At 44.4% G+C, this 18,619-nt stretch overlaps 1 protein-coding gene across 1 annotated transcript; it reads left to right on the forward strand.

Annotated features, from left to right (window-relative positions):
• Positions 1-1,446: 1,446 nt before the first annotated feature.
• LOC311329311 (bifunctional glutamine synthetase adenylyltransferase/adenylyl-removing enzyme-like) lies at positions 1,447-13,264 on the forward strand (the record flags this gene model as incomplete). Its single annotated transcript, XM_084463172.1, has 2 exons — positions 1,447-3,698; positions 13,012-13,264. 2 exons carry the CDS (start codon positions 1,447-1,449, stop codon positions 13,262-13,264), a joined length of 2,505 nt encoding a protein of 834 aa, XP_084319298.1.
• Positions 13,265-18,619: the final 5,355 nt, after the last annotated feature.

Raw genomic sequence — 18,619 nt, forward strand, 5'->3', positions numbered from 1 at the left:
CGGCAGTGGGTAATTGTTATTGATGGACACCATCATCAGCGGAAACTGATTACTGTGATTATGAAAAAGAAGGAAGTCAAGACAATCATCATCATGGATGGTATTCATTTACTTGAATATCTGTGGAAAGCCGGGCACTGCTCACACGACAATGGGAGTTAGGTTATTGAAAGCTGGGTGGCAGAACGGTCCATGAAGATACTTATGGTAGAGTCTGAAAAGGTGGCCCACGGGATACGGTAAAGTGCAAGCAAGAGAGGTCCTCCAAAACTGTAGGCTATTGATAAGTCTGCAGACTATCTTCAAAAGACTGTCCCATGCTTTGTTGCAACAAGGCGCTGGATACTGGCTATTAGATTGCCAATGGAGTCATTGGGGTAGCTTGCCACCATTTGATCAATGACTGTATGGATCTAACTTGGGCAAAGTGGAGTGTGCAAAGGGCAGAGGTTGTGTTGAAGCTACGTTAACTGGATTCAAGTGGAGATTAGCCGGCGTATTGGAACTTCCATAAGCACTGTTCTCTCCTTTAGTAATCATGGAGAACTAATGAAGGATGAGTCATGGCAAGGGAACTACACTCATATTGAAAACTATGATGTTTTAGCAGCTGCATTGTCGTATCAAAAGAGCCTCACTCATTGAGGTTTAACTGAGCATTCAGAGGGGACACGCTGGATTGCTTCCGCTGGCTGTAACTACGACAGAACCAAACAAGCTGGTCAGCTGTCGGTAGGTATTTTCCCTGACGTAATTTCTCTGCTCACCGTCGCTACCAGTTACCAACAATTGCTGTGGCTCATCATTGGCCTGTTTATCCAGATACTCTTGGGGAAGAAAGCACGACACTTCGTTGCCTTCAGTCTGGATATAGTTATCTATGGTGCCATGCTCTTGTTGGAGGGTGGTTTCAAAGTGCTGAATGATAGCGTCCAAATGATCACGAGCTTATGATAAGAATGAATAATAGATGGTATTGGCGTAAGATGCGTTCACAATAGACGGTGTTATGTAGTTATTGGTTTAACGACGTTATATCATCATAAAACCGCCTCTTTTTTGTTACCGGATATATCGAAAACCCTGATGTTTTAGCGGCTACATTGTCGTACCCAAAGAGCCTCACCCAATTAAGTTAAGTGCTTTTGGACTGACTGGTGTTGAATTAAGGACTTTTTATTTATGAGCTATACTTTGAAAGTAACTTACTAGCAGATTCCATAGCAGTCAAAATACCATTCCCATAAAATGACTTCAGCAACCAGAAGAGAGCGGTTTATGAAGTCACTTAAGGCACAGTTCAGTCAGCAATTAACTGCTTATTGGTCACTAGGAGCTATTCATGAAGGTATCCAGAAGGTTGTCAGTGCTCACTGGCAGCAGTTTGTTGATACTAATCCATCATTTACTCTTCATTGCAAGAGCTATAGAACACACCATGAGGCCATGGATGGGCTTATACGCTGCTGGGCTGGCAGCGACTTTGCCGCACAACAGTGCATTCGACATCCTGAGTGGCTTGCCAGTATCCTGGAAAACCATAACAACCTGCCTAATTTTGCCAAATCCCACCCAGAGCGTTTACAGAAAGATCTTGGAATTGTTGAGAGTGAGCAAGACCTGATCAAAACCCTCAGGCTTTATCGCAACCGTGAAATGCTTCGTATTATCTGGCTTGATCTTAACCGCCTAGTGAGTATGCAGGAAACCACCGCCGATATGTCTGCTATGGCTGACACCTGTATTGATGGAGCCGTGAACTGGTTATATGAGGATTGCTGTAAGATCATGGGAACCCCCTATGGCACCCATATTCCCGGAAAAGAGCCAGTACCTCAAAAAATGGTAGTGCTGGGTATGGGAAAACTGGGGGCTAGGGATCTAAACCTCTCTTCTGATATTGACCTGATCTTCACCTACCCCTGTCAGGGAGAAACCCGTGGCTATAAGAAGGTTCTGACCAATCAGGAATTTTTTATCCGTCTTGGCCAGCGCCTTATCAAGGTACTCAACTGCTATAGTGCCTATGGCTTTGTTTTCCGGGTTGATATGCGACTGAGACCTTATGGCTCCAGCGGAGCGCTGGTCATGAGTTTTGCTGCAATGGAGCAGTATTATCATGATCAGGGGCGTGACTGGGAACGTTACGCCATGCTTAAAGCCAGAGTGGTTGCTGGAGATATCAGTTCTGGTAAACAGCTTCTGAGCCAACTGCGCCATTTTGTTTACCGTCGCTATATTGATTTTGGCTCGATCAGCGCACTTCGAGAGATGAAGCAACTTATCCAGCGGGAAGTAAAGCGCAAGGGAATGGAGAGCAATATCAAGCTGGGGCCAGGAGGTATTCGTGAGATTGAATTCATCATTCAGTCTTTCCAGCTGATACATGGTGGGCGCGACCGTAGCCTCCAGAAGAGAAACCTGCTGAGTGCTCTTGCTACGTTATTAACCTCAAGCTATTTTTCGCCATACGAGGCCAAAGAATTAAAAGAGGCTTATATCTACCTGCGCAACCTTGAACATGCTATTCAGGCTATTGCTGACAGACAGACTCAAGATCTACCAAAGGGTACTGAGGCTCAGGCACGCATTGCTTTTAGCATGGGACACAAAGACTGGCCTGAATTATTGAGCACCATGGAGCAACACCGTCAGCGTGTAACCGTTCATTTCGACGCTGTGATTACTGACCAAGAATCCGCTAATACCAAAGAATCCTATAGCGACCAGTGGGAATCCCTCTGGTTTGGTCATTTAAATGATGATGAAGAACAGCAGCTTATGGGTCAGGAAGGTTTTATGGACATTGACACTTCTTGGAAACGCCTGATTTCTCTGAGAGACGGGAAAGCTATTACCCGTGTGCACAGGCAGAGCCGTGACCGGTTGGATAAGTTTATTCCCTTGCTCCTGAGAGTTGCCGCCCAATCAACAGAGCCTGATACCTTTTTATTACGTATATTGCCTCTGATTGAGGCGGTGTTGCGTCGAACTGCTTATCTAGTCTTACTGATAGAGAATCCGGCAGCTTTGGAACATCTTGGCAAGTTGTGCATTGCCAGCCCATGGATTGCAGAGCAAATTGCCCGGTTCCCCGCTCTACTGGATGAGTTTCTCAATTTGGGAGATCTTTATAATCCACCAGAGAAAGAGGCGCTAGCCAACGAGCTTCGACAGCAACTTACCCATATTCCGGAAGATGACCTTGAAAATCAGATGGAAGTGCTCCGCCACTTCAAAATGACTCACGTTCTGCGGGTAACTGCGGCTCAGGTTTCCGGCTCTCTTCCTCTGATGAAAGAAAGCGACTACCTCACCTGGATTGCCGAAGTTATTATTGAAGCTGTACTGGCCATCACATGGCGAAACCTGATTGAAAAGCATGGAATGCCTCAGGATGCTGACGGCCATCTGTGTGCTCATGGTTTTATTATCGTCGGCTATGGCAAGCTAGGTGGCACTGAGCTTGGCCCAGGCTCAGATCTTGACCTTGTGTTCATTCATAGTGGCGGCGCCAATAAAGAGACCAACGGTCCAAGAGCCATAGACAATGCGACGTTCTACACTCGGCTGGGCCAGAGAATTATCCATATCCTAACAACTCAAACGCCATCCGGTATTCTGTATGATGCAGATATGAGACTGCGCCCATCTGGCTCAAAAGGATTACTGGTCAACTCCTTTTCCTATTTCGAGAAGTACCAGAAAGAAAACGCTTGGACTTGGGAACATCAGGCTCTGGTAAGAGCTAGGGTTATCGCTGGCGATCAGGCGCTTGCCGGGAAATTTGATTATCTGAGATCAAAAATTCTTAGTCAGAAACGAGACCTTGAGAAACTACGTGATGATGTTGTGGACATGCGTCATAAAATGAGGGAACATCTTGGCACCAAGTCAACCATCTCTTCATTAAAGAATGGCGTAATGTTCCACTTAAAACATGACCCAGGTGGTATCGTTGATATTGAGTTCCTGATGCAGTTTGCCGTTCTCAGGTACTCATCTCAGCATCCATCACTGTTGAAGTGGACAGATAACGTTAGAATATCCGAGGAGCTTGAAGCTGTTGGCTTGTTGAGTCATGAAGATGCCCATCAACTCAGGGAAGCCTACAAAACATTCCGGCTCAACATTCATCAAAAAGCGCTGCAAAATGAAGCTTCAATTGCAGATGAGGCTATTGCGGATAGTTTACGTCAGAATGTCATCAGTGTCTGGCATGGGTGTATGGACGTTTAATAAGAAAGCTGTGGTATGGAGACATAGTATTTTTCAATCCTAAAATGAGCGTAAGCCAGTGATTTCAGGCTTTTCTTTAAAACCCTAGTTTAAATAGTGCTTCTCTGGCGGACTGGAGTTGTTTAGCCGCCTCGTTATCGCTCATTTATTCCGGCTTTGACTCAAGTGCATGCGGCGTAGTTCCTTCCTTCCAATATTGTTGCCAATCTGGCATGGATTGCATCTTTTTATAGGGGTCATCATATTTTCATAATGGTAATAACTTGTTAGACGTTTCAATTTTGGCTACAGCCCTTGTATTTGAATGGATGTTTTTAAAAAGTGCCTAATGGCTACTTTGCCAGCCAATAAAGGACTCAAGTCACTCTTTTCCTGTAACATGAATATGTACAAAAAGGCTGAATCCTATGCAGTGCAAGGGATTATATCGTTGAACTACCGTTAATGGTACTTTTCCTCTCTTTGCCGTTTACATCAATAATAATTTTGGGGTGGTTACCTTGCTACGACGCCCCATTTATTAGTTCTCCATTATTACGAAGGCAAGAGCATTCCTTATAGAAGTTCCAATAAGCCTGCCAATCTCCACTTGAATCCAGTTGGCGTAGCTTCAACACATCTTCCATCACTTGCAAACTCCACTTTGCCCCGGTCAAATCCATACGACCATTGATCAAATAGCGGCAAGTTGCCTCAATGACTCCACTGGCAATCGAATAGCTAGCATACAGCGCCTTGTCATAACAAAGCATGGGACTATTTTTTTGAAAATAGTCTGCACACTTATAAATGGCCTTCAGTTTTGTCAGACCTCTCTTGCCCGCACTTTACCGGATTCCCCTGACCACATGGTCATACTATCCCCTGAGTATCTTTAGGAATCGTTCTGCCATCCAGCTTTCAATGGCCTTATCCCCCTTGTCGTGTAAGCAGCCACGGCTTTCCACAGATATTCAAATACATGGATAAAGTCCATTATGAGGGTTGCTTTAACTACCTTCTTTTTCATAAGCCCGCTAATCAGTTCCTGCTGATAATGGTGCCATCAATAATAATGACCCACTGCCATGTCTAATCCAACGTGTTTCCGCTGGATGCTCAGTTAAACTTCAATATTTACCAGTACTCTGATGGGATGAGGAACAAAATTGTTAGCGATGTGATTGATCGTTCTTATAATCGTACGATTAAACGACATCGTGAGAGTTGCCACGGTATGGTTGGAAAACGACAGACTATGCAACTGGTAGCGGATACGGTTCAAAACTTTGAGGCTTTTCACGAACAGCGAAAGGTAGTGATTGAGCAAACAGAAGACCTGCAGATCATCAGTTTTCACAGTCAAGGGCTAGGTGATGTGTCCAGAAGGATTGAGGGGAACAACCAGAAGAACGTGCAAAAGAGTTAATAGTAGCTGCAAACCAAGCTAGTCATGGAGAGAAGACAGCTTGCAAACGAATGCACAGGTAGCCACCGAGGATACGGTAAAACCAAATCCTCGAACGGCAGAATCGGCCATGAATATGGATTGGCAGAGCTACAACGTTGTTAAATTACGTCCTCCAGCCAAGAATAAGAAAGTGTTGGCCAGTGTAAAAAGAGAGGTGGAACCCGTGATAGACAAGGCTTTCGAGGAAGTGCTCAGGCGAGATCCAGAGCAGAAACGGTAGTTGGTAATTATTATTGATGGTCACCCTGATCAGCGGGAACTGATTACCGGGATTATAAAAAAGAAGTGAGTTAAGGCAACCATCTGCGATCTTTATGCTCTCCCGGACTGAGCCTAGTTTGGAGCTTATGCTGACTCTTGTGCGCGTTTGTCTTGGTTGCTTCCTTCAACCCTTACTTGCGCATCACTAGGCACTTACTGTCAAAAATGAGGATCGCAGGTCTTCTGTTTGCTCAATCCCAACCTTGCACTGTGCGTAAAAAGTCTCAAAGTTTTGAGCCGTATCCGCTACCAGTTGCATAGTCTGTCGTTTTCCAACCATACTTTGGCAACTCTCACGATGTCGTTTAATTGTACGATTATAAGAGCGATCCATAACATCCCTAGCAATTTTTTCCCTATGCCATCAGAGTACTTGTCAGTATTGAGGTTAAACTGAGCATCCAGTGGGAACACGCTTGATTGCTTTTGCTGGCTGTAACGGCGACGCTTGGCTACGACAGAACCAAACAAGCTGGACAGTTGTCTGGAGGTATTTTTGATGACGTGATTTTTTTGCTTACCGTCGCTACTTGTTACCAACTATTGCTACGGCGCATCATTGGCCTGCTTATCCAGATACCCTTGGAGGAGAAGGCGCAATACTTTGTTGCCTTCAGTTTGGATATGGCTCTATATGGTGCCATGCCCTTGTTGGAGAGTGGATCCAAGGTGCTTAATGATAGAGTCCAAATAATTATGAGCTGGTGAGAAGAATTAATCATCTATGGTATTGGCGAAAGATGCATTCACAAGAAACGGTGTTATGGAGTTATTGGTTTGACGATGTTATATCAACATAAAACAGTCCTTTTCCGTTACCGGATATATCGAAAACCATGATGTTTTAGCGGCTGCATTGTCGTACCAAAAGAGCCGCACCCAAATGTTATGCAGAAATCATACTCATCACAGAATACACAGACAATAGACACTGGAGCCTCCAGTTCGTTATCTCTGGTTTAGTATCAGAAAGATAGCTCAGTGGCTGTAGTTCACCTATCTTTCATCATCGAACCCACGTTACTCAGGTACTAAGCATGTAAATTGTTGGTGGCTGAGCATTTCCACCAGTGAGTACAGTGCCATGGTAGTTTCGTTAAGTTCATGGATTATGACCGATGCTACCCAGACTGCCTAGCACAAAGATGCTCAACTGTTGATTCATCGTCATTCTGACATGATGCGGAGAATGTCTGCTTCATGAAACGTTAGTCACGTGAGTTAGACGTGATAATCCCTTGTGCTACATAGGCTTAAGCCTTTTTGTGCATATTCATGTTATAGGAAAAGAGTGATTGGAGTACTTTATTGGTTGACAAAAGATCAGAGGAGCTATTGGCTATTTATCAAAAAACATCACTATGCCTCAAGCCCTTAAAATCCAAGGGCTTTAGCCAAGATTGAAGCTTCGAACGCACGTTTAGTAGCTATACTGTCTTTCCGCTCATGATGAAGAAGGCTATGTACAGTGACACTGAGTGAGTTGCTAGAAGAAATCCGCCTGTAACCAGAATTGGTTGAGTTTGTGGCAGTGATGTCTGTTATTGCGGATTACTATCACTACATACCTACACGCTTTGTAAATGGCAGAGGAGTTCTCTGCCAGATTAACGAAGCTGGCAGGAATGAGGGCTCTTGCAAAATTTTTGCATTTGCCCAGATTCATGATCCTAGCCAGCGAGAAACCTTAGCCTGTTTTGGTCGGTTTTATCGTGAAGATGTGCTTCAGGAGCCTAATGGAAGCAGTCATGGTAATATTCGGGCTTTTATGGTTTCCGGTTGGAATAGTGTTGCTTTTGATGAGCCTACGTTGATTGTTAAATAAAAAAATGAATATTTATTTATTTTCGTGCAATAATATTCACTATTATTGGGACTGTCTATTGAGTAATCACATGCCTACTACGCTACTAAGCTTTGTCATTAATACTCAGGATATAAGCCAGTGGAATACACGGGCTTCACCGCCATGAGTTCAGATGCAGTAGAAGCGTTATCACGGGAGGATCTGGTAAGATGATTAAGTCGAACAATGATCCAGCAGTAACGGAAGCATCAGATGATTAAAGTGGGAATTGTCGGTGGAACAGGTTATACCGGTGCAGAGCTTTTGCGGCTATTGTCGGTTCACCAAGATGTTGAGTTGAGCATGATTACTTCCCGTTCAGAAGCAGGAAAACAAGTCAGTGAACTCTTCCCCGGACTGCGAGGGAAGCTGGATCTGAACTTTTCTCTTCCTGACGATGAACAACTATCGTCGTGTGATCTGGTGTTCTTTGCCACACCGAATGGTATTGCCATGGAATCTGTTCCATGGCTGCTTTCAGCTGGCGTCCGAGTGATTGATCTAGGGGCGGATTTCCGGTTGAGTGATACCAGCCTCTGGCGGCAGTGGTATGGTATTGAACATGCTTGCCAGGATGTTCTGAAAGAAGCTGTTTATGGTCTACCGGAAATGAACCGTGAACAGATTGCTAAAGCGCGCTTGGTTGCCAACCCAGGCTGCTATCCAACGGCTACTCAGTTAGGGTTATTGCCATTGGTCCGCCGAGGGTTGGTCAGTGGCAATATCATTGTGGATGCCAAGTCTGGTGTGAGTGGCGTTGGTCGTGGAGCCAATGTGGGTACTTTGCTCTGCGAAGCCTCTGAGTCGTTCAAGGCATATGGTGTTCCCGGTCACAGTCACCTCCCGGAAATTCAGCAGGGTATTGGTCGTATGCAATATACAGACGTACCTCCGTTTACCGGTGACTTGGTCTTTGTTCCTCATTTGACTCCAATGATTCGTGGTCTTCATTCCACGTTGTATTGTACGGTGAGGGACCATGGTGTTGACCTGCAGTGGCTCTATGAAAATACCTTTGAGACTGAGCCGTTCGTGGATGTTCTACCAGCAGGTAGCCATCCGGAAACCCGTTCTGTTCGTGGTTGTAACCAGTGCCGTATAGCCATTCATCGCCCACAGGGGGGAGATACAGTCGTCATATTGTCTGTTATTGACAATCTGGTGAAAGGAGCGGCAGGACAGGCGATTCAGAATATGAATATTATGTTTGGGCTTGATGAAATGACTGGTCTGGACTTTCCTGCTGTCATGCCTTGATATGATTCAAGTTCCCTAGGGATTAAACGAGGGAACCCACACTGACTGATTTACTTCTGAATAATTACTTTCCTGATTACCGTCCTACCTAAGCCTCATTCTCGTCTAAACTTACGACACCGGGTTTCCTTGAAGCGCAGGTGCATCATAGGCAAGAACAAAAGTCAGTTTCAGAAAGGCATGAGCCTTGTGGAGTTCTTTCAGCAATATGGCAAGGAACAACAATGCCGTGACCAGTTTTTCAAATGCCGTTGGCCAAATGGGTTGGAATGTCCTCTGTGTTGTTGTCGGAAGTATTGCATCCTCAAAACCAGTAAACTCTACCAGTGCAATCGCTGCCGTCACCAGACATCATTGACCAGTCGCACCATATGGGAGCTAGCCAACTGCCATGTACCACATGGTTCCTAGCATGTTTTTAATGATTCAGACCAAGAATGGCATATCAGCCCTAGAGTTCTTGAAACAGCTGGAAATCTTTTATAATGCTGCTTGCTGCTTGCTGCTTGCTGCTTGCTGCTTGCTGCTTGCTGCTTGCTGCTTGCTGCTTGCTGCTTGCTGCTTGCTGCTTGCTGCTTGCTGCTTGCTGCTTGCTGCTTGCTGCTTGCTGCTTGAAGCACAAGCTTATGCAGATAATGAAAGAACGTGATGACAGCCGTCCCCTGCAGAGACCACGTCCAGATGGATGATTCCTACTGGAGTGGTGAAAAACATGGAGGCAAGCGTGGAAGAGGTTATGAGAACAAACACCAATTTGTTGCCGCCGTGCAAACCAACCGGGAAAACTACCAGCTGTATATGCGTTTCAGCATGGTCACCAGTTTCCGGCAAAAGGAGCTGGAACTCTGGGCGCAAAAGTATCTCGGTGATTATACCTGCAGTATTGCCAGTGATGGCCTTGATGCATTCACAGGAATAGCTGACGCCTAGCACCCACATACAGCAGTGGTGACAGGTGGTGGTCACGCATCGATGGCTAATGAGTTGTTTACGGTGGTCAATACCATGAGCGGTAACGTCAAAAATTATCTGAAAGGCAGTTACCATAATATTAACCAGAAGCATCTGCCTAGATACCTTGCTGAATATTGCTATCGATTCAACCAGTACTTTGATTTGGAAGCAATGGTATTAAGGCTTGGCTACATGGGTGCACGAACTTGCCACATGCCTGCAAGGCTCCTCAAGCTGGCTGATGAGCAGTGATAATCAGGATTCCTTTTGGCTGACAATCTGCACCACGCAAAAGAGAGTGTTGCTCGATAAACTCCATGAGAACTTCCACATCAAGGTAGCCTGTGTCCACAAACCTAAGCTTGTCTATCAGGTTTCGGGACTTGTCACCCACACAGGCAGAGAAACTTAGAAGAGCCATTTTATAGCGCTTTTCAGGATCAAGCGCTTTGTCACTGATTTTCACATTATGTAAAGTTTCTGATCTTTGAGCAGCATTTCTACTCCGGAGAAATGGCACGTTGATTCAACTTGTAAGTGCAATTGCCTATTTGTCTAAATAACGGTAGTTCAACGAGATAATCTCTTACGCTACATAGGCTTAAGCCTTTTTATACATATTCATGTTACAGGGAAGGAGTGATTTAAGTACTTTATTAGCTGGCAGAAGTTACGAAGGAGTCATTTGGCACGTTCTAAAAAACATACCGATGCCTCAAGCCATTAACATCCAAGGTCTGTAGCCAGAATTGAAGCGTCAAACTCACGCTAAATACGACAGCAGTTGTTCAAACGCACTCCCTTGATGTTCTGAAACCGATAGTTTTTCTTGGTCGATCATTGAGGCGATTTTCTACAAACTGCACATTATGTTCTGTGACTGAATCAAAGGACATCACCTCTTGGGAATATTGCCTAGTCATCCCATTAGTGTTCTCATTTAGCCATCTCTCGCAGGATAGATAATGGTGTGTAAAAAAACACATCTTCCTGTAGAGCTGTAGCTATCGTATCGTGACAAGCAAACTCTTTCCAGTTATCAGAGTCTCTTCCAATATCAAAAGCACCGCATCCACATGAGCCTGAAGGTGGCCTTATTTCCAACATGAAGTGAGCATGTAATTTTTGATCTTTCGTACATGATTACTGGATGAAAATCATAATGGTGTGGTTCTCTTGCTACGACGCCCAATTAATTAGTTCTCTATGATTACGAAGACGAGAGCATTCCTTATAAGAAGTTCCAATACGCCTGCCAATCTCCACTTGAATCCAGTGTGCGTATCTTCAACACAGCCTATACCATTTGAAAACTTCACTTTGCTCCGGTTAGATTCATACGGCCATTGATTAAATGGCGGCAAGCTCCCCCTATAACTCCACTAGCAATAGGATCGCTAGCACCAAGCGCCTTATGATAGCAGAGTTTGGGACGGTTTTTTTTGAAGACAGTCTGCACATTTATCAATAGCCTCTAGGGTTGTCAGACCTCTCTTGCTCGCACTTTGTCGGATTCCCCTGGCCACCTTGTCAGACTTTCCCCTGAGTATCTTCATGGACCGCTCTGCACCAAGCTTTCAATAGCCTAATATCCCACTTGCCGCGTAAATAGTGACCGGCTTTCCACAGATATTAAAGTACATGGATGAAGTTCATGATGATGGTTGCCTTAACTCCCTTATTTTCATAATCCCGGTAATCAGTTTCCGCTGATTATGGTGACCATCAATAACAATGACCCACTGCCGTTTCTGCTCCTGATCTAGCCTGAGTGCTTCCTAAAGCTTCTTCTATCACGGTTTCCGTCTCTCTTTCTACACTGGCCCACACTTTCTTATTCCTAGCTGGAGGACGGAATTTAACAACGTTGTCGCTCTTCCAATCCATATCCATGACCGATTCTGCCGTTTGAGGATGGGGTTTTACTGTATAAACGGTACTTACTTGTGCCAATCGTTTGCGATCTTTCTTCTCTCCCTTACTTAGTTTGGTTTGGAGCTGTTGCTGACTCTGTTGCGTGTTTTCTCTAGTTGCTTTCTTCAACCATTCCTGCCGCATCACTAGGTCCTTACCGTCAATACTGAGTATCTGTAGGTCTTCTGTTTGCTCAATCTCAACCTTGCGCTGTTCGTAAAAAGCCTCAAAGTTTTGAGTCGTATCCGCTACCAGTTGCATAGTCTGTCGTTTTCCAACCGTATTCTGGCAACTCTCACGATGTCGTTTAATCGTTCGATCATAAGAGCGATCCATCACATCACTGACAATTTTTCCCCTCATGCCATAGAGTACTTGTCAGTATTGAGGTTGAACTGAGCATCCGGCGGGAACACTCTTGAGTACTTACGCTGGCTGTAACTGCTACGCCTGACTACGACAAAACCAGACAAGCTTGGCAGTTGTTTGGAGTATTTTTTACGATGTAATTTCTCTGCTTACCGTCGCTACTTGTTACCAACGATTACTGAGGCTTATCATTAGCTTGTTTATTTAGATACCCTTGGAGGAGAAGGTGCAACACTTCGTTACCTTCAGTTCGGAGATAGCTCTCTATGGTGCCATGCTCTTGTTGGGTAGTGGATTCAAGGTGCTGAAGGATAGCGTCCAAATGATCACGAGCTGGTTAGAAGCGTGAATCATCTACGGTATTGGTGCAGGAGGCGTTCACAATAGACGGGGTTATGTAATTATTGGGTTAACGACGTTATATCACCATAAAACCGTCTCTTCGTCGTTACCAAATATAGCGAAAACCACGATGTTTTAGCGTCTGCATTGTTGCATCAAAAGCACCACACCTAAATCATAATGAATATGGTTTATTACAACGCTCAAGTCTGTAGAGGAACTATTTCACACAATGATGAATATATAGCTAGGTTGAGAACCAAAAGATGAGTGTTATCAATGTATTGAGGGCACATAAAATATTTCCTATACCTCAATTTGCGCAAGCCTGATAAGGTGATAATCAGGCAATATTAACCATTGCTTCGTGTTATTCCAGAGCCCAGATGACCAGCTTGATCAAGGAGTACCTAGGCCAAGGCTGCCTGAAGCGTAACCATCGTACAGTCAATGGATTTAAATCCCAATATACTAAGGCTGATATTCGGCTGCTGGTGGAGACGAATCGGCTCCATAATTGGCTGAATGGACAGTTGGTAAAGAGGATCTGCGAACTGGCTTATCAGCTTGTAGATCATCGTTATGAGCGACTGTTCGACATCTCAGTTTCATATATCTACAACTTGCGCTAGGCACAGATATGTCAAACAGTTCAGCAGCATACAAACGTCACGCGTTCTGTAAAGCGCTCCATCGGAACTAGACGGAAAACACAGCCTGATGGCCAACCAAGTTCCATCATGATTGATATTGTTTATCAGGGGGATCATGATAAGGTAAACGGTTGTACCATATCAATGCAGTGGATGAGGTAACCAAGTTCTAGGTGGTCTGTTCAGTAGAACAAATCGATGATCTTTTTTGATACCTGTACTTGAAGAGTTGCTGGTGGCTTTTCCTTTCAAATTACAAGGTTACCACTCAGACAATGGGTCTTAGTACATTAACTATCGTGTAGCTGGTTTACTGGACATTCTTTACATAAAGTTCGCAAAATCAAGATCGCGAAAGGCAAATGACAATGCACTGGTTGAATCAAAAAATGGTGCAATTATCAGGAGATGTTGGGCTATGCCCATATACTGCAACGGCATGCTGAAAAAGTTAACGAGCTTAACGTGAGTTCGATGGTGAAAGACAGGTGAGCCCAATCCACTTAGCTATCTTTCGGATACCAAACCATATATAACAAGCTGGAGGCTCCAGTGTCCAGTGTCAGTGTATTTTGTAATGTGGATTATTTCTGCATAACATTGTGAATCACAAGGGCATAGATAACTCATCTGTCATTCAAAAAAGCCTCCAGTGATATCCAAGTTATCGCTCAGGGAAATGATGACCATCACAGTGCCTTGCGCAATTTGGTGCGACTCTTTTTATACGACAATGCAGCCGCTAAAACATCATGGCTTTCGATATATCAGGGAACGAAAAAGAGACGGTTTTATGATGATATGACGTCGTTAAACCAATAACTCCATAACACAGTCTCTTGTGAACGTATCCTACGCCAATACCCTTGATTATTCATTCTTCTAACCAGCTCATGGTTATTTGGACGCTATCATTTAGCACCTTGAATCAACTCTCCAACAATAGCATGGTACCATACATAGCTATATCCAGACTGAAGGCAACGAAGTGTTGCTCCTTCCCCTACAAGGGTATCTGGATAAGCAAGCCAATGATGAGCCGCAGCAATCGTCGTAACTGGTAGCGACGGTGAGCAGAGAAATTACGTCAGGGGAAAACACCTCCAGACAACTGACCAGCTTGTTTGGTTCTGTCGTAGTAGGCGTCGCAGTTACAGCCAGCGTGTTTCCACTGGATGTTTAGTTAAACCACAATACTAACCAGTACTCTGATGACATGAGGGGAAAAATTGTCAGCGATGTGATGGATAGCGCTTATGATTGAATGATTAAACGACATGTAAGAGGTGGCACTGGATGGTTGGAAAACGACAGGCTATGCAACTGGTAGCTAATACAGCTCAAGATTTTTAGGCTTTTTACGAACAGCCCAAGGTTGTGATTAAGCAAACAGAAAACCTGCAGACATCAGTTCTGACGGTAATGGCCTAGTGATGCGCCGTAGGGGTTTTTAGGGAAGCAACTAGGAATACCGCGCAAAAGAGTCAGCAGAAGCTGCAAATAAAGCTCAGTCCTAGAGAGAAGAAAGATCGCAACCGAATGGCTCATGTAGAACCGTTTATACGGTAAAACTCAATCCTCTAACGGCAGAATCGACCATGAATATGGATCGGAAGAGCGGTAACATTGTTAAATTAATGTGAGTTAGACGCTTTAATTTTTGCTACAGCCGTTGGATTTTAAGGGCTTGAGGTATAGTGATGTTTTTTGAAAAGGCCCAATGGCTATTCCGTAGCCTTTGCCTACCAATAAAGTACTAAAATCACTTTTTTCTGTCATGTTAAGATGTACAACAAGGCTTAAGTCTATGTAGAGCAAGTAATTATTTCATAGAACTCGCGTTAAATGACGTCCTTCTGCAGGAATAAGGGAGTGTGGGCTAGTGTAGAAAGAGAGGTCGAAGCCGTGATAGAAGGAGCTTTCGAGGAAGCGCTTAGGCTAGATAGGAGCAGAAACTGCAGTTGGTAATTGTTATTGATTGGCACCCTCATCAGTGTAAACTGATTACCATGATCATTAAAAAGCATGGAGTTAAGGCAACTATTATCATGGACCTTATCCATGTACTTGAATATCTGTGGAAATCCAGTCACTGCATACACGACAAAGGGCATTAGGCTATTGAAAGCTAGGAGGCAACACGGGCAATGAAGATACTCAGGAGAGAGTCTGACAAGATGGCCAGTGGAAGCCGGCAAAGTGCTAGTAAGAGAGGTCTGACAAAACTGGAGGCCATTGATAAGAGTGCAGACTATCTTCAAAAAAACCGTCCTAGGCTTTGCTATAATAAGGCACTGGATGCGGGCCATCAGATTGCCAGTGGAGTCATGGCGGAAGCTTGCCGTCATGAGATCAATGACCGTATGGATCTGACTTGGGCAAAGGGGAGTTTGCAAGGGGCAGAGGTTGTGTTGAAGCTACGCTCACTGGATTAAAGTGAAGATTGTCGGCGTATTGGAACTTCCATAAAGCATGTTCGCGTCTACGTAATCATAGAGAAATAATGAATGTGGCGTCGTAGCAGGAGAACCACACCCAAACCAATTCGGCCACCGTCATTTGAACAACTGGCCACAGCATTGTTGTTCTTAACCACATTGCTGAAAGAACTCCACAAGGCTCATGCCTTTCTGAAGCTTAATTTTGTTCTTGGCCATGATGAGTTTCCTACTTATAGGAAAACCGTGGTCGTAGTCTAGACGAGAAGTAGGCTTGGGTTGGATGGTAATCAGGCAGTGTTTTTTGATTATTCCAATAAAGCAGGTTTTATTGTTTATATTACCGCTGCATGTAGCCATGGATAGAGAAATACCAGCCTGATTCTCTGTCATGAACGGCAAGACCACCTAATTCAAGTCAGGACGGTGATCACGGTTTATAGCCAAGTCAGATATGGATGCAGGTCATGTACTTTTGATTTTCATTGCTGCGTGTGGTTCCTGTGATATGACAATCCAGCCGCTAAAACATCAGGGTTTTCGATATATCGGGTAACGAAAAAGAGACGGTTTTATGATGATATGACGTTGTCAAACCAATAACTACATAACACCGTCTATTGTGGACGCATCATATGCTAATACCAGAGATTATTTATTCTCCTCACCAGCTTGGGATCATTTGGGTGCTATCATTCAGCGCCTTGAATCCACTATACAACAAGAGCATGGTATCATAGAGAGCTATATCTGAACTGAAGGCAACAAAATGTTGCGCCTCCTCCAAGGGTATCTGGATAAACCGGTCAATGATGAGCCGCAGCAATCGTCGGTAACGAGTAGCGACGGTGAGCAGAGAAATCACATTAGAAAGAATACTTCCCGATGACTGACCAGCTTGTTTGGTTCTGTCGTGGTCAGGCGTCGCAGTTACAGCCAGCGGCAGCAATCCAGCGTGTTTCCGCTGGATGCTCAGTGAAACCTCAATACTGACAAGTACTCTGATGACATGAGGGGGAAAATTGTACGCGATGTTATGGATCGCTCTTATGAGCTAACAATTAAACGTTATGGGTACGATTCTTTTAATTCGACAACACAGCCACTAACACATCATGGTTTTCGATATATCCGGTACGAAAAAGAGACGTGGTTATGGAGTTATTGGTTTGACGACGTTATATCACCATAAAACTGTCTCTTTTTCGTTACCGGATATATTGAAAACCATTATGTCTTCTTATTACCACTAAACCAAAGCAGATTAAGAAACCTTGCTGCCATGGGCAAGTTAGCGCAGCGATGTAACCCAACCTTGATACCATTTCTTTCAATCAAAGCGCCGGTTGAATCGATAGCAGTATTCAGCAAGGTATCTTAGCAGATGCTTAGAGTTAATATTGTAGTAACCGACTTTCAGAGAATTTTTGACGTTCACGATCATGGTGTTGACCCACGTTGACAACTCATTAGCCATCGATTCGTGACCACCTCCTCACCACTGCTGTATGTTGGTGTCAGGTGTCGGCTACTCCTGTTAATGCACCGAGGCCATTACTGACAACACAGCAGGTATGATCACCGAGATGTCTTTGCGCCCAGAGTTCCAACTTCTTTTGCCGGGAACTGGTGACCATGCTGTAACGCATATACAGCGGTGGTGGGGGCCCTCATTGGTTTGTACTGCGGCAACAAATGGGCATTTGTTTTCAGAACCTCTTTTCCGTTTGCCTCCATGTTTTGCACCACCCCAGTAGGAATTATCCATCTGTATGTCCCTGCAGGGGACGGCTGTCATCACGTTCTTTCATTACCTGCATAAGCTCGTATTTCACGCGGCAAGTAGCATTATAAGAGAGTCACAGCTGTCTCGAGAGCTACATACCCATGGCCGATATGCCATTCTTGGTTTGAGTCATTAAAAATATGCCTTGCAACCAAGTGGTAAACGGCAGTTTACCAGCTTTCAGGATGATGCACCTAGTCAATGATGTTTGGTACGGCAGCGGTGGCACTGGTAGAGCTCACTGGTTGTTAGGATGCAAGACCACACGTAACAACACAGAGGACATTAAAACACATCCGGGCACCGGCATATGAAAAACTGGTCACGCCATTGTTGTTCCTAGCCATATTACTGAAAGAACTCCTAAAGGCTCATGCCTTTCTAAAATTGAGTTTTGTTCTTGGCCATGATGTACCTTTTACTTAGAGGAAACCCGTGGTCGTAAGTGTAGACGAGAAGGATGCTTAGGTCAGATTGCAATCAGGCTATGTTTTAGCGGCTGCATCGTTGTATCAAAAGAACCACCCCGTTCAGCGCTGTTGTAATCACCATCCACATGCAAGCTGGTACCGTCCATATTCAATGCCATGCAGGGCAGTTTCAGACGATTGACGACCTTGATGGCAAGGTTCAGATACAACTATCTGACGCTAACGTCATACAAGTCATTAAGAACCAGTCCAAGAATCTTATCGTTTAAATGTTCTGGTTGAATGCCTTCTCCAACCAACCGATCAATATGCTTATTTTCGAAATATTCTGGCATCATATGCAACGTTTTTACGGTAAAACCAAGGCCATTAATAATCATTGTTACCATTACTGTTTGTTCGAGAGTGACATTCCGTGCATCAAAGTCATTGGTTATGCGTGCATCAATATATTCAGCTATCTTTAGCTCCCGGCATGTTGCGGCAACCAAGCCAAGGTGATCCAAACTCTTAATCTGATACTGGGAGGGCTTTATAATGATTTTCCTTAATGTCTTTTACCGTTTGGGCAGTGTGACTCAGGTAAATATCAATTGGAGTGGTGAAAGGCAGTCAGAAATCACAGGTTCATTTCATGTCGGAACTCAGGCAATTGCATATTAAAATAGACTACAATTTG

The sequence above is a fragment of the Borostomias antarcticus genome (assembly GCF_949987555.1).
Source record: "Borostomias antarcticus genome assembly, contig: scaffold_77, whole genome shotgun sequence".
In the NCBI taxonomy this organism is placed as follows: domain Eukaryota; kingdom Metazoa; phylum Chordata; class Actinopteri; order Stomiiformes; family Stomiidae; genus Borostomias; species Borostomias antarcticus.